This window comes from Fusarium tjaetaba (genome assembly GCF_013396195.1).
Source record: "Fusarium tjaetaba strain NRRL 66243 chromosome Unknown NRRL66243_c0000133, whole genome shotgun sequence".
NCBI classification, from domain to species: domain Eukaryota; kingdom Fungi; phylum Ascomycota; class Sordariomycetes; order Hypocreales; family Nectriaceae; genus Fusarium; species Fusarium tjaetaba.
The window spans coordinates 114,265-127,605 of NW_023501329.1; the positions used below are offsets into that span (position 1 = coordinate 114,265).

Genomic DNA, 13,341 nt, shown 5'->3' on the forward strand with positions numbered 1-13,341 from the left:
ATCAAGTGGAAAATAGACTCTTATGTATTGCGAGTCTCGTTTGTCAGAGTACACCTGGGCCGAGACCTGTATAGAGCTTGATTATAGGGAGATTATTGATAGTTCTTCAAGTAAGGTAGTCAGGCGGCAGATCGAGCTGCGAAACCTACAGAACGACTTTTCAAGTATAAGAGAATAATAAGATAGATGCTGGAACTCAAGATGCCCAGTCTCAATAGCGATTGATCGGTTGGCTTCGGTTCGGTCGACGGACTCGGATCGGCCCCACATCTCTCCTCCGTTGAACAGCTCCGACCGAACTGATCCGGGTGAGAAGATAGCTCAGTATCGGCGATATCAATCATATAAGACAATTTGATAGAAAATTAAGGTAGAATAGATTGGTTAACGAAATGGTAAATTGGTATGTCCATTTCTCACGATGACCTGCCCTTTCAGCAACCCGAGAAACCTCTTTGACGACCTCGCCACAGCCCGAGAAACACCAAGTATAGAATACAGCGAGAAACTCGGAGGCTATGTCATCTCTCGGTACGACGATATAGTCTCAGTTCTAGACAATCCCGGTGTTTTCAGCTCAAGACACACTGTACCCGATTTCCCACCACAAGTCAAGCAAATCTTTGCAAACAAGGTCCCGGAAAGGGGAACTCTGCTTGCGTATGACAACCCTGATCATGATAGGCTGCGAAAGAGCGTAGCATCTTTCTTCGTGCCTAGAAGACTAGAGCGTTTTGAGCCTTTGTTAAGAGCAACAGCTCATGATCTGATAGACGGATTTGTGGAAAAGGGTTGTGTTGATATCAAGAGCAACTTTGCACTTCCATTACCCCTACGGACTATCGTTATAGTTGCTGGTCTCGACCCATCGCGATGGCAATGGATTGGGAGATGTCTTTCTCTATTTGGAGGAATTACTCAGACGAACGAGGAGTTGAGCATTGAGCAGCGAGTTCAAGATGTGTTGGATCTCCACGAATATGTCGCCCAAGTCATCCAAGAGCGCAAGAAAGACCGGAGAGACGATCTGATCAGCCATATCTGGAATGAGAGAGATGCTGGGGTAGTCGAGATGACAGACTATGAGCATCTCAGCATGATCCCAGGACTTCTCTTGGCTGGACATGAAACAACCACCAATCTTCTCTCAATGGGGATATCTCATCTACTACACCACGATCTATGTGACACCGCCACAAAAGACGAAGAGGCGAGAAAAACCGCGATTGAAGAACTTCTTCGATACGAGTCTGCCATAACAGGAATGGAACGTCTCGTTAAAGAAGAGTCCAAGATCGGAGATCACACTGTCCAACCTGGCGAGAAACTCTTCGTTGCATATAATTCCGGAAGTCGAGACACCACAAAATTCGAGAACCCCAATAGACTGGATTTCAATAGACAGCATAAACACCAGCACCTTGGCTTTGGACGAGGCATTCATGCTTGTCTTGGTGCACCTTTTGCGCGGCTCCTTCTACGAACTGAACTTGCGGTGCTGAAGGAGAGACTACCGAACTTGAGGCTCAAGACACCATATGAAGAGATTCAGTACTGTAAGGTTCATGCTGGCCGTGGGCCAGAAAGCGTCGAGATCCAATGGGATGTGCCATCTTTGGATGAGATGCGTGTTAATGTTGGACGAGCCAATGTCAATCCCACGCTTCGGGCTTCTGCAAAGACAGAAGAGTTGGAGGTGGTCGTTAAAAATGTCGAGAAAGTTACAGAGAGGATCATCCGCCTGACACTATGTCCCAAAGATAGTGGGAAGGTCCCGAAGTGGTCGCCCGGATCACATATCGACGTCCAAGCTGGCACTATCGGCTATCGCCAATATTCTATATGCTCAAAGCCCTCTGACGATCAGCACATGCAAATAGCGGTACTTCGAGAAAATGATACTGGTGCCTCGAATTGGATACACCGGAATGCCATTAAAGGGAGCCAGATGTTAATTCGGGGACCGCGTAACCACTTCAGTCTCGAGTTTGGGTCCCGCAAGACAATATTCATCGCGGGGGGCATTGGAATCACCCCGATTATGCCAATGGCCGAAGCTGCGAAAGAGACTGGCGTTGACTACTCTATTCTGTACCTTGGCCGATCGAAGAACAGCCTTGCATTTGTGAATGAGTTGACAGAAGAGCATGGCGACCGCTTCACACTGTGGGCCAGCCAAGATCAAGGCGGGAATAGATTTGGCCTAAAATCCTACCTGCAGCAAGAAGATCTCAGAGATCTGCGAGTTTACTGTTGCGGTCCAGAGGCACTCCTCACAGGGGTCGAAGAAGCCCTGGCAGACACACCACCAGGAGTTCTACGACTCGAGCGCTTCGCTGCACATAACACTGAAAAGAAGAGGCCAAATACTTCATTCGACGTGATCTTGGCCCGAAGTAACAAGGTTCTACGAGTGCCAAAAGATAAATCAGTTCTGGAGGTGATCAACGAAGCAGGCGCTGGAGTGCTCTCGACATGTAGTACTGGAGTATGTGGAACCTGTGAAGTAAGGGTTCTGGATGGGCTTGTTGACCATCGAGATGTTGTTCTGACGCATTCTGAGAAAGCGGAGGGGAAGAGTATGATGCCGTGTGTTTCGAGATGTCTAGGGAAGAAGTTGACATTGGATCTTTGGTAAAGATAGTCTCCGGGTAATGAAGGGTTTAGAAATAAATCGAAACATAGTGAATGGCGGTGGATGTGATTGTAGTGTTACTAAGAGAGAACAAAACAGTGAGTCTAAGGTCCTAAAGCGCATTAAACATTGGTATGTAACGTCAACGATTCATCGACCATACGTTGACAGGAGACCCGCCAGTCAGCTGGCAATGAACAGGCCTCAAGGCTTAAATAGAAAGAGTCACAGTCGTGCTGACACTTGAGGCCAGATTATGGAGAAGCTTGTGGTAGGGCAGACAGTCTCTGGTCACGGAAGAGCGCAAAACGTTTGTTCAGAGCATCTCAGTTTTGGCCCATTAGGAATTTGATCTAGACTAGATTGCATAACTCCGAATCTCTCATATATCCAGTCCTCAGTCAGAGGTCGTGGTACCCTTTCGAGCCTCCCTTTCAGCAACATAAGCACGCCACTTGGGGTTCCAGATACAGACAGGGATACCCAGCAAGAAGATACCACCAAATAATCCAGCCAAGACGCCAAAAGCCCATTTATACCCGTGCTCCTCAATCATAGGAGTCAATCCATAGGTAACACCGAAAGAGATGATGTTCTTGGTACCGACGACAGTGACGAGCGCAGGACCAGGATGCTTGGGAGCTGCCTCAGAAGCAAAAGTTGTCGAGATGATGATGACTGCTGTGAATGAATACTGGAAGATGGTCCAGCCGAGGTAAGGTCCCCACCAAGTTGCACCACCACCGGCAGTGAAGCCATAGAGGAGAAGCATACCCACGCCGACAACAGCTGGAGGAGCCATGGTGATGAGGTGGTGCTCAGGCTGGTGAATACCTCGGTTTCGACGAGCCATCCAGAGAACGAAGGGATTGGCAAGGAATGTGCAGTAGAGCATGCCCAGAACAGCTCCAACGACTCCGCCAACGTTGATCAAACCAATGTCCTTAGCTTCCCAGTGATAGTACTGCATGAGGACTTGGTTGTATGTCAAGGACATACCAACACCACAGCCCAGAGCGATTGAGGATGTGAGGACGGCGTATAAGATACCAGGTGAGGAGAACGAGGCGAGCATGTACTTCCAGCTTAGCAGGATGACACGCAATGGTTGAGAAGATGGCGTAGACCAAGGTCGGAGGCGCTCAACATATGCCTTGCGCTCAATATCCTGAGCAGGGTTTCCAGCATTAGGCGCTGTCAATCCCGATCTCGACATCTCCTCCAGATAAGCCTGAGCTTCAGAATCAGGAATGACCTTTGTGACTCCAAACTCATCAGTGATGACAAGCTGACCATCGAGCGAGGAAGCTGGACGAGTAAACTGAGTCTCAAAGCCAAGCAAGAAAGCAATGATCAAACCGACTCCCACTGTGATGGTAAATACCCAATAGTACCACCTCCAACCGAGATCAGCGTTGATGTATGAAGATGCTAAGTTGAGAGAGGATGAAATAGCGTTTTGAACCATCCAGTAGAGTCCAAAGATGAAGGCTCGTTCGTGGAGGAATGTTACTTCTGTGAGCATCAGGGGAAGAAGAGACTCTGAAGCACCTGTTGCGATACCCTGAAGAATGCGTGAGACGAGATGGCCATAGTAGCTGTTTTGAGTAGCTGCTGCGATGCTGGCGGCGAGAAGAACGACCACGGAGATGAGGAAGATGGGTCGACGGCCATAAGCAAGCGACAAAGGGAGGATGATGTAGTTTCCTGACACTGTTAGTGACCCCACGAGAATAGCTGCAAGATAAACATACCAAGTCCAATGAACAAGGTCGGCAGTGTAATAAGCAACACAACCTGATCCGAACTAAACCCCTTGGGAATATACATCTCAAAGAAGACATTCAAGATAGCTCCCAGCCCTGAAGCGACTGAGAGTCCCATAACAGAGAACCAACAGCAGCAAAAGACAAGGCCATATTTCTCCCACGGCTTAAAATTTAAAGGATCATTAGGATCCGACGACGGCACGGGAATCTTTCGAATCTCGCCCTGTCTGTTAACGAGAAGAGCGTTTCCCTCAATGTGACCGCCATCATGAGCTGTGTGTGCCTTTTTCTCGTCCTCGATGTGGTCTGCTGAAGCGACTGTTGCGAGATCTGGGAAATCTGACTTCTCGGCCATGGTGAAGTTGAGGACTGGCTTAGAGGCTGAGATTGAGGCTCATTGAGGCTCTTTATAAAGTGAGATGTTAGAGGGCTTGGCTAGTGTTAGGTCCGTTGATCGGGGGAGTCTGGACCAAGTTGGATGGAGTTGTTCCCCCACACTCCCGTTCCGGGGAATCGGTTCGGAAACATATTTTTCGGTTCTTAGGCCATAATAACGTGGGGTTTAAATACAGTCACTTGATTGACATGCGCGGCTCTGGTACTTTGGCTATTGCGGAGTAGATAGACTGTAATACATTCAACGAATTGTAATAAACTGGCCTTGGTCCGGCTAGTATCTAGATGCCTTAACTCACTTCCTAATGTCTTGAACCAAGAGCTCTCGAAGCTAGACCAAACCGAGTATACCATCAACAAGTTGACCAGAATGAATGCTGTTTTGGCTAGCAATATATGGTCAAATCGAATTAGATCATACCCGTGAGCTTTAATTCTTGAGGCTGAAACTCAATCGCAGATTTTCGTATAAAACGAACCGAAGTCCGTTGGTAATAAATCCCTGTCTGTTGGTCGAACCCACTCCTCCACTTCCCCGATCTCACCCCGCATCCCCATATTGCTTGCCCCAGATTTCAGTTTGTCAACATCTTAACTAACAAAAGCTCCATCAAAGAGGCCCAATTATCTTTGCCCAAAGCTCAAATAACAGCATTATACACGTGAATGTAGCCAGAGCTTCCGTGACTACTCTGCTGAGAGGCCAATCTTCGCCATGGCTATCAACGCGTCCGAGCATAGGCAAGCCAGTGACGAAGAATATCATGTATCCAAAAGTTCCAACTTTCATCATACGATCTCTCTTTTCATAAAGGAACGCGTCTGAGAGAAGAGGGCTAGCCATGAAGAAGGTTTCTCCGAGCGCAACGACGTATGAAAGAGCCAGCACTACAAAGACACGTCCAATACGTCCAGGTTGTAGTCGACGAACAATTTTGCGCTCTGCAACTAGCAAGAAAGTGAAGTAACTCATAAAGTATGCATGTGTGAGCGGATACAAGAACAAAGGAACTTCACCGCCCGTCCGACCAGCAACAGCAGAGCTGAAATTCACTTTGTTGTTGAACATGTATCGCATGCCCATGAGATCGAAGAAGTAGTGAGAGATGAAGTATGTTCCAGTGAAGACTATGGTGGATACCCATAGGTTGAGCTTTACCCAGTATCGGCGGTACCATGGACGACCACCGGACTTTGACAAGAGTGCTGGGAGAAGGATAGAGGGCAAGGCAACGGTGATAGAGAAGAGCATATAATCAACGTCGTTCCAGCTGTGAATGATGCCGCTCAACATGACGAATGCTACGGCGATGACCCAGAAAGGGCTTTGGGCCAGGATCAGACCCTCTGTCCATCTTTTGTCGGCTTCAAGATATTGAGCAGAGATTTGGTTCTTGTTAGGAGATGTTGACATGGCTTATGTGCCGTTATGGCGGTCTTGATTCTCGTATTAGGCGCACATGAATTATAAGAGCTGAGTTGAAGTTGGGAGAATGTCAGATTTGGATTTAACCGCCAAACCTCACTGCTTTTACCCGATATAACCTTACAGTCAGAGTGCCCAGGCTCATCTGTTCACATACCACACTAATAAAGTTATTGAGTCACTCAACCAAGCCTTAGCCCGCAACATGAGTTTAATAATTACATCAAATTATTATACTTAATATTTAACCATTTTGTTGAAGTTTGGTTTTGAATGTCAACATCATGCCCTGGTCTCACGCCTGCGTAACGTTATGTGATGATACCCATTATTTTGACCGGGATCCATCGTCTTATATGATGACAAATCCGTCCGACAACACCTCTTCCACACAATACATCGCTTCTTGATAACAAAAGTTACTTATTGTTTAAGTCTTCCAGTTATCTGCTTCTACTATGACCCATTTCAACGGAATACCAGATACCTACACCACCAGATGGAACACTCACTCGACCCCTATCAATAGCTCTGCGAACAGGAGTCTTTCAACACAAACAAGAAAATACAATACATCTTGTGACAGATGTCGAAAGTCTCGTGTTAAATGCTCAGGAGGTGTCCCTTGTCGACGATGTGCTTCGTCCTCAGGATTACCATGCGTTTACAGCTTGTCTCAGCGGCGTGGGAAGAAACGAGCATGTGCTAGCAATGTGTTTTCAGTATCGAACGGGCTACCTTCTATGGAGATCACTCCATCAGATCTTGACATGGCTGTATTTGATCCGGAGCTTGCACCAACAATCGAGCCTCAGAACATAGACCCCAACGTATGTGATCTACAAACGAGACTTGAAACAGGCATACTGACTTGAATAGTTGTTCAATGATGTGCTGGGGTTTGATCAGAATCTTTCAGAGCAAGATGCAGGACCCATCTCTGGAACTTCAGGCAGTGCAAACTCTCCATCCCTAACAGACATAGTGGACGCTCTGGACTCTCAGCCTCCCTCCTTTTGTCTCAAGCCAATATCAAAGTGTCCCAAAGCGTGTTATGCAGACATACACGACATGAGTGGAATCGTGGATGCTATAACGAAGAACCCAGGACAGACGCCGCTCGAAGAGATTCTATCATTGTTTCAGACCGCCTTCCACCAGTCTGCACAATACCTTGCCTGTCAGAATTGTGACACCGGCTGCCTTCGCTACATCAATCTCGTCATGCTTCATCAACGACAGGTCAACCTTCTCAGCGAACTTGTAGAAGACCCAAGAGAATATCTCAGGAGCGACATGGCGAGTACTACGCTGGGAGGGTTTCAGCCCTCTAAACAGGATGACATTGCGATAAAGCAGTTGATGGTCAGACAGGCGACGAGAGACGTTATACTTTCGGTTAATGCTGACCATGAAAGTGCCACGGGGTTTCAAGAGAGGTCTATAGCGGGGACATTAGATCTGAGTGACACGGGCAAGCTTAATGTGAAGTGGCTAGTAGAGGTTTCAGAGAACCTCCAAAGAACTCTTGAACACGTAAACGTTTTGTTGGAGAAGGACGATTGGGCTACCAAGTTGCTAGATACATGACACTGTATAGATATAGTGAAAGACCCGATAGACATTCGAGCAGCCTTCTTGGCCATAGTCAGACAGTATCTGCGAAGCCCAGACAGGGGCAGAGTATTCCCATAAAATCGCTGTATTCTATCAATTGCAAAGGTTAAAATGGATATTTAAACGCCAAGACAACCTTGGCTCTCAGGAAGATATAGGGGTACTAGTCAAATCGCATATCGTACTTCTTGCGCAGAGTCTCGCCGTAGCGCCAGAACAGAAGAGGTGCGATAGACACTATAATGGCAATGAATCCAAGAAGTGAGTTCCCCTAGGAGACTTGTCAGTATAGGATGAGGGAAATTCATGGAAGAACTCACCCATCCATAACCAAGAGCAGAGTACAGCGGTAGTCCAGCGATTGGAAGACACCCACCTACCATACTACGTATGACACTTGTAGCAGCCAGAGCGCTTGCCGCATAGGTTGTGAAAGCATCGATCATGTAAATCTGAGTGGGGAGCTGCTGCGCGTCAGTGAGAAAACAATGAAAAGAAATCGTTTCTTACAAATGAGAATATCGGTCCGGCCCCTGAGAATCCCGTGAAGATGATTGGAACTATCCAGTGAACCTCATACTCTGCCGTCCAGCCGTATACGAAAAGCCCGATGGGAAGAAGTGGTATTCCAAGGATAATTGGAAGTAATCGATATCTGAACGGTTAGCGGTGTTCGTTGTTTTTGAATACATCCTTACTCAGGCTTAGACTCTCCGTATTTCTTGGTAAGGCGGTCTTGAAGCCAGTCACTCAGCCAGGAGAGAACCACCAATGCAACAATACAGCCGATTCCTACCCCAAGGAAAGCGAGTCCAAGTATATCAATGTCAAACCCGTACTGGTCTGTGAACACGGTGGAAAAAGTGGTAAAGAAAAGATATAGGTAGCCATATATCAATGCGAGATATAGGGAGAGGCCAGTGACGATAGGGCTGCGGATCAACATTCGCATCGGTCTCATAAGAGCTCGGAATAGTACTTGGCTGACTTTCGGTGCTTCTTTATTGAGGATCATGTCTGTGTCCTTGGATCGTTTTCGCTGGATCTTAGGGTGGTGGGATTCGGTGAGGAAGAAGAAGGTCACGATCGTGAGGACTCCTTTCTAAATACCAATGGTTAGCACTGAGCGTTGAACATGAGATTGCACTTACAAAGATGGCCATGATCCAGAACACCCATCTCCATCCAAGGTCCTTCGCAACGAAGCCACCTATTACAGGTCTGTTATAATGGTTAGCGCCTCGGTTTTTGGTCGATAGAGTAACCCTACCCAATCACAGGGCCCAAGAAGTAACCAGTGAAGAATATCGACATCACAAAACCTCTTTTCGGAAGCTCGACCTGATCTGCAATACTGCCACCACCAATATTCATCGGCCCAGCACCAAAACTCCCAGAAATGAACCGAAAGACAATAAACGTGGCGATATTTGGTGCAAGAGCACTACCAATCGAAAAGCCAAGCGTGACAACATTACATATATTGAGCAGTAGGCGACGACCATAAATCTCTGACAGCGGTGACAGAAGCACAGGGCCGAAAGCAAAACCAAGAACAAAGATTGAAACGACGAGAGATGTCACAGGTGGTCGAGTTTCGTGGAAGTCTTTTTTCAGAAGAGGAACGCCTGGGACGATGACGGACGATTCCAAGGGACTGATATGAAAGAATGAGATGTCGAAGATATGCGATATTGGGGCAGACTTACGTGATAGAACCCAGGATAGACACGATCCCCAAGTTTAGTGCTTTCCTCCATGTGTTCCAATTCTGAGGATTCTCATGATCTCGTTCCCAAGGGGTTGGGATGTCTGGCTGTTGCTTCTCAGCGTCCGATTCGGTCGACATTTTTGCACAAGGATGAGAACCAGATAAAGTACGGCAATACTAATACCATATATATTGTGAAATACTCCTCTGGCTTTAATAAACATATTCGCTTTATTTTCTACTAATTTTCAGACAATTCGTAATGCCGTCGAACAAATCATCGTTCGCTTTACGAAAACTACCCGATTAGGAAATCTGGCACCTCGCTCAGCGACGACTGGGTCATGTTATGCAGCTCATCGGAGTTTAGTAAGCTTTATCGAACCACAAAACGAGCTTAGACAAGGGTAAATAGCTGAATATGTCATTTTCGTCTTCAATGCCGGGGAATCTCACGTTTCAACGTTACGTTAATAGTCGGAGATTATGTATCACTCCACCTCGCTCAGCGATGTTCAACCCATGATGATATAAGTGACTAACAACACCGAAAGAGCCCCATCTTCGGGATAGACTATATATAATCCTCCAAAGTGTACCTAGATCGAATCACAAGTTCAATAGAATTAAAAGAATATATCATCTCGCCTTTTATACGACAAATACAATGTCAGAAGTTTATACCCAAGTTCAACTCAGCGACGGAGCCAAGCTCAACGTCTGCCTCCTCGGGGCCGAGAACAAGTCAAAGCCCCTGATAATCTCTCTCCATGGGGCTCCGGGACTCTCGTCACACACCGGCATCAAAGAGGACTTCAAGTTTCTCGCAGACAGGTTTCGCGTTCTCGTGTACGATCTTCGAGGCAGTGGAGACAGTGAGGTCAAGGGCCCTTTTAAGGATGAGCAGTGGATCTCAGATCTTGAAGAGCTCAGGTAAGTGGCGATTGAGCGTGTGTCTGAATAATAGTGGTTAATTTTATTTACAGAGTTTGGGCAGGAGACGAAAAGTTCATACTTGCTGGAGGATCATACGGTGGCTTCCTTTCACTGAACTACGCCCTCAACTACCCAAACCGTCTCCTAGCCTTGATCCTTCGCAACACCTGGGCATCTGGTCCCCAAGGCACACATCGTGCCCTAGCAAACATTCTCCTATCCGACCGCATCAATCCCGATCCCATGCGCCAAGTAAGGCTCTGGACTGGCAACGTGCAAAGTCAGGAAGATGCAGAACAAGGCATGGCCGAGATTGTCACCATCTACACCGCTGAGAGTAGCCTGGTGCCTGAATCATTCGAAGGTGCGAGTTCCGAACTTCGCTGGGAGGTTCACAACGCTGCATTTTCCTGGTCACAGCCTCGTTTTGATGTGAGGTCCAGGCTGGTTGAGATCAACGTTCCGACCTTGGTGGTAGTTGGAAGGCTTGACATCATTTGTCCTGTTGAAGAGTCTGAGATGATCCAGAGGCGTATTAAGGATAGTGAGCTTGTTGTTTTCGAGAAGTCAGCTCATAATCCTGCTACTGATGAGCCGGAGAAGTTTCGTGGGGTTCTCTCCGACTTCCTTGGAAGGCTTGGGTGGTAACTGGGTTTATAGTTCTGGTGTTTATGTCTGATTTAACGTAGGAAAGAAAGTTTTGGAGGCCATCATTCATTAATTGGGACCGATTTCCGAGATTGCATCCTTCCATGGCTGTTATCGCACAGTTTTATGCCTATGCGATCCAGTCGAAGACTCGATCTGCCAAGGTACACTACGCCGATAAGCCCTTGTCACCTGCCCATAATGCATACACATGAAACCTGCTTGAGCAAATCTTTTAATTGACTGTCCTTACTATAAAAACTCAGCGTTAATTGTACGTGCGAAGCTGTTGTCCTCCCATTGCAACTGATAGACACCCCTGAGCAGCTCATCTGGCCTCCCTCCGGCGAGGACCGTACCAGATTGCCTGAAGATTTATGTTGCCGTTCTCCAGAAAACGTCCGCATTTCCTTTTGATCAATCTCCATGCTGAGTTGTGTATCGACTTGCGCGAATGCTCCATCGTTGCCCTGTCAGAGTACATCATGACATGAATCTCCACTGATTTGAGAATTTGGTCTCTAGGATCTTTGCGATAGCTTGACTGGATGTAGCTGATAATAGCACCTAATATACGCTCCAATGTATAATCTGGAACGTCAAGATGAATGGTTTCGAGGCTGCGAGGCACGAAGCTCAGTATTAGCTGATCATCCGCAATGGGCTCCTCGTGCGTTGGACGGAAAATGCTGTCAAGCCACATGCGCATATAAGTGACGTTAGTAAGTCGCCTTCCTGCTGTAAACTCGTGTGGCAGGAAAGGTGCCAATACTTTCAGCCATTTCAAAGTATTCTTTCTGATAGCCAGAGCCTAGCAGACATCTTGTATGGAACAAGGATCGGGCCCATCTAGGGAACCTTGGTACTGAAAGGATTCCAAAGGCCCTGTAGCAGATATGAAGACTTTGAGTCCTTCCAAGCCGAGATCTACACCCAAAAGGCGGACATGGCGCATGTTCCGAAGCCGTAATGGATCTTGCAGTGTTGAGAAAGAAGGGCTTCTGAGCTCCATAAACTGTAGGTACGGAAGTTCTGACATGAATCCTCCAATAGAGTCTCTTGACAAGCCTAGGGGATTGCGAATGGTAGGGGGTTTTGGGTGCCTGTTTCTAACTTCAATGCTTTTCAGAAACTGAGGAAATTTGGATCTGTGGAGAGCAAAAGGCTTTCTGAACTTGGTAAGGAGCTCATGTAAATGACTAGCTTCCGCCATGAGAAACTCAAGGTTCGGCAATCGAAGGAGAAGAGCTGCTCCGATGAATTGTTCCCATTTCAAGGTCTTGGGGTCAAACCTTCTTCCATGGAAGTCAAGAATGTTGGAAAATTTGTCCAAACACTTAAACAGCCAACCTCCCTTAATGATAATATTAGTAGAGAAGATATGCGTTAATCTGGCTTGCTTGACTAGCTTGGCTAGTTCTGGTTTCTCGTAAAGAGTCCTGCAGAAAGGAATCATAGCCTCCGGGCTGAACTCATAGAAGCCAAAATGATGGTGAAGGGTTTTTTGCGCTATGTAACCCCAGCTCTTACAGACTGTGGAGAGACTGATCAGATCATATCGAAGGGCTTTTGCATCGTAGTCTTCGAGAGTCACAGCGGGGCCACCCTGGCGATGGTCATATTCATCGTGGCAATGCAGACAGAAGGTCTCGCATATTATGTATATGATCGCTGGGTCGAGGTTTTGTAGATCCATGGTGTGTAATTGGAGAGTAAAGTGATTTGTGATAGACAACATGTAAGTTTGGTGGATTCTTTAGACACTTTATAACGAGACTTCTCAGACCGTGTGATGAGTAAATGCACTCCGTCCCTGTACAATGAATCAGGCTCAGTAAGATGGCATCATGATTCAGTTCGTGGATTTTTGGGGTTGAGCAGACATACTGTGTCAACATAGAGTGTTATTCGTTGTCAGCCGCAGCTGTTAACATTCTCTTCCTAACCTCACAGGAGCTTTTCACCTATGAGTCAATCACTCGTTAACCAGCCTATTACTGTGACTATCTGTCTGATAGTCGCTTCAGACATTGACGAAACTTTGTGAATAGAGAGTTAGACGCCCGGAATTCGACTTTCCATTCGCGATCAAGGGGTAGTGAAGACAAACTGAGCCTCCACAATACAATACGAAAAGTCACATTCACGAGTGCACACCTCTCAGATTTTTGTCTATTTATAAATCTTATATCTGCTTAAAAAG

The 13,341-nt window shown here is 46.8% G+C and overlaps 7 protein-coding genes across 7 annotated transcripts; 3 read left to right on the forward strand and 4 right to left on the reverse strand.

Annotated features, from left to right (window-relative positions):
• Positions 1-421: 421 nt before the first annotated feature.
• Positions 422-2,638, forward strand: FTJAE_6789 (cytochrome P450 monooxygenase; the record flags this gene model as incomplete). The annotated part of the gene is made up of 1 exon (XM_037353437.1): positions 422-2,638. One exon carries the CDS (start codon positions 422-424, stop codon positions 2,636-2,638), a length of 2,217 nt encoding a protein of 738 aa, XP_037206145.1.
• Positions 2,639-3,032: 394 nt separating this feature from the next.
• Positions 3,033-4,759, reverse strand: FTJAE_6790 (HOL1; the record flags this gene model as incomplete). Its single annotated transcript, XM_037353439.1, has 2 exons — positions 3,033-4,342; positions 4,390-4,759. The coding sequence occupies 2 exons, from the start codon at positions 4,757-4,759 to the stop codon at positions 3,033-3,035; spliced, it is 1,680 nt and encodes a 559-aa protein (XP_037206146.1).
• Positions 4,760-5,410: 651 nt separating this feature from the next.
• FTJAE_6791 (cycloeucalenol cycloisomerase) lies at positions 5,411-6,214 on the reverse strand (the record flags this gene model as incomplete). Its single annotated transcript, XM_037353440.1, has 1 exon — positions 5,411-6,214. One exon carries the CDS (start codon positions 6,212-6,214, stop codon positions 5,411-5,413), a length of 804 nt encoding a protein of 267 aa, XP_037206147.1.
• Positions 6,215-6,969: 755 nt separating this feature from the next.
• Positions 6,970-7,816, forward strand: FTJAE_6792 (uncharacterized protein; the record flags this gene model as incomplete). Its single annotated transcript, XM_037353441.1, has 2 exons — positions 6,970-7,056; positions 7,106-7,816. The coding sequence occupies 2 exons, from the start codon at positions 6,970-6,972 to the stop codon at positions 7,814-7,816; spliced, it is 798 nt and encodes a 265-aa protein (XP_037206148.1).
• A 190-nt stretch (positions 7,817-8,006) lies between these two features.
• FTJAE_6793 (multidrug resistant protein) lies at positions 8,007-9,692 on the reverse strand (the record flags this gene model as incomplete). The annotated part of the gene is made up of 7 exons (XM_037353442.1): positions 8,007-8,114; positions 8,164-8,307; positions 8,354-8,498; positions 8,542-8,945; positions 8,995-9,064; positions 9,114-9,500; positions 9,553-9,692. The coding sequence occupies 7 exons, from the start codon at positions 9,690-9,692 to the stop codon at positions 8,007-8,009; spliced, it is 1,398 nt and encodes a 465-aa protein (XP_037206149.1).
• A 529-nt stretch (positions 9,693-10,221) lies between these two features.
• On the forward strand, positions 10,222-11,138 carry FTJAE_6794 (proline iminopeptidase; the record flags this gene model as incomplete). The annotated part of the gene is made up of 2 exons (XM_037353443.1): positions 10,222-10,487; positions 10,541-11,138. 2 exons carry the CDS (start codon positions 10,222-10,224, stop codon positions 11,136-11,138), a joined length of 864 nt encoding a protein of 287 aa, XP_037206150.1.
• An 811-nt stretch (positions 11,139-11,949) lies between these two features.
• On the reverse strand, positions 11,950-12,834 carry FTJAE_6795 (uncharacterized protein; the record flags this gene model as incomplete). Its single annotated transcript, XM_037353444.1, has 1 exon — positions 11,950-12,834. The coding sequence occupies one exon, from the start codon at positions 12,832-12,834 to the stop codon at positions 11,950-11,952; it is 885 nt and encodes a 294-aa protein (XP_037206151.1).
• Between the last annotated feature and the right edge of the window lie 507 nt (positions 12,835-13,341).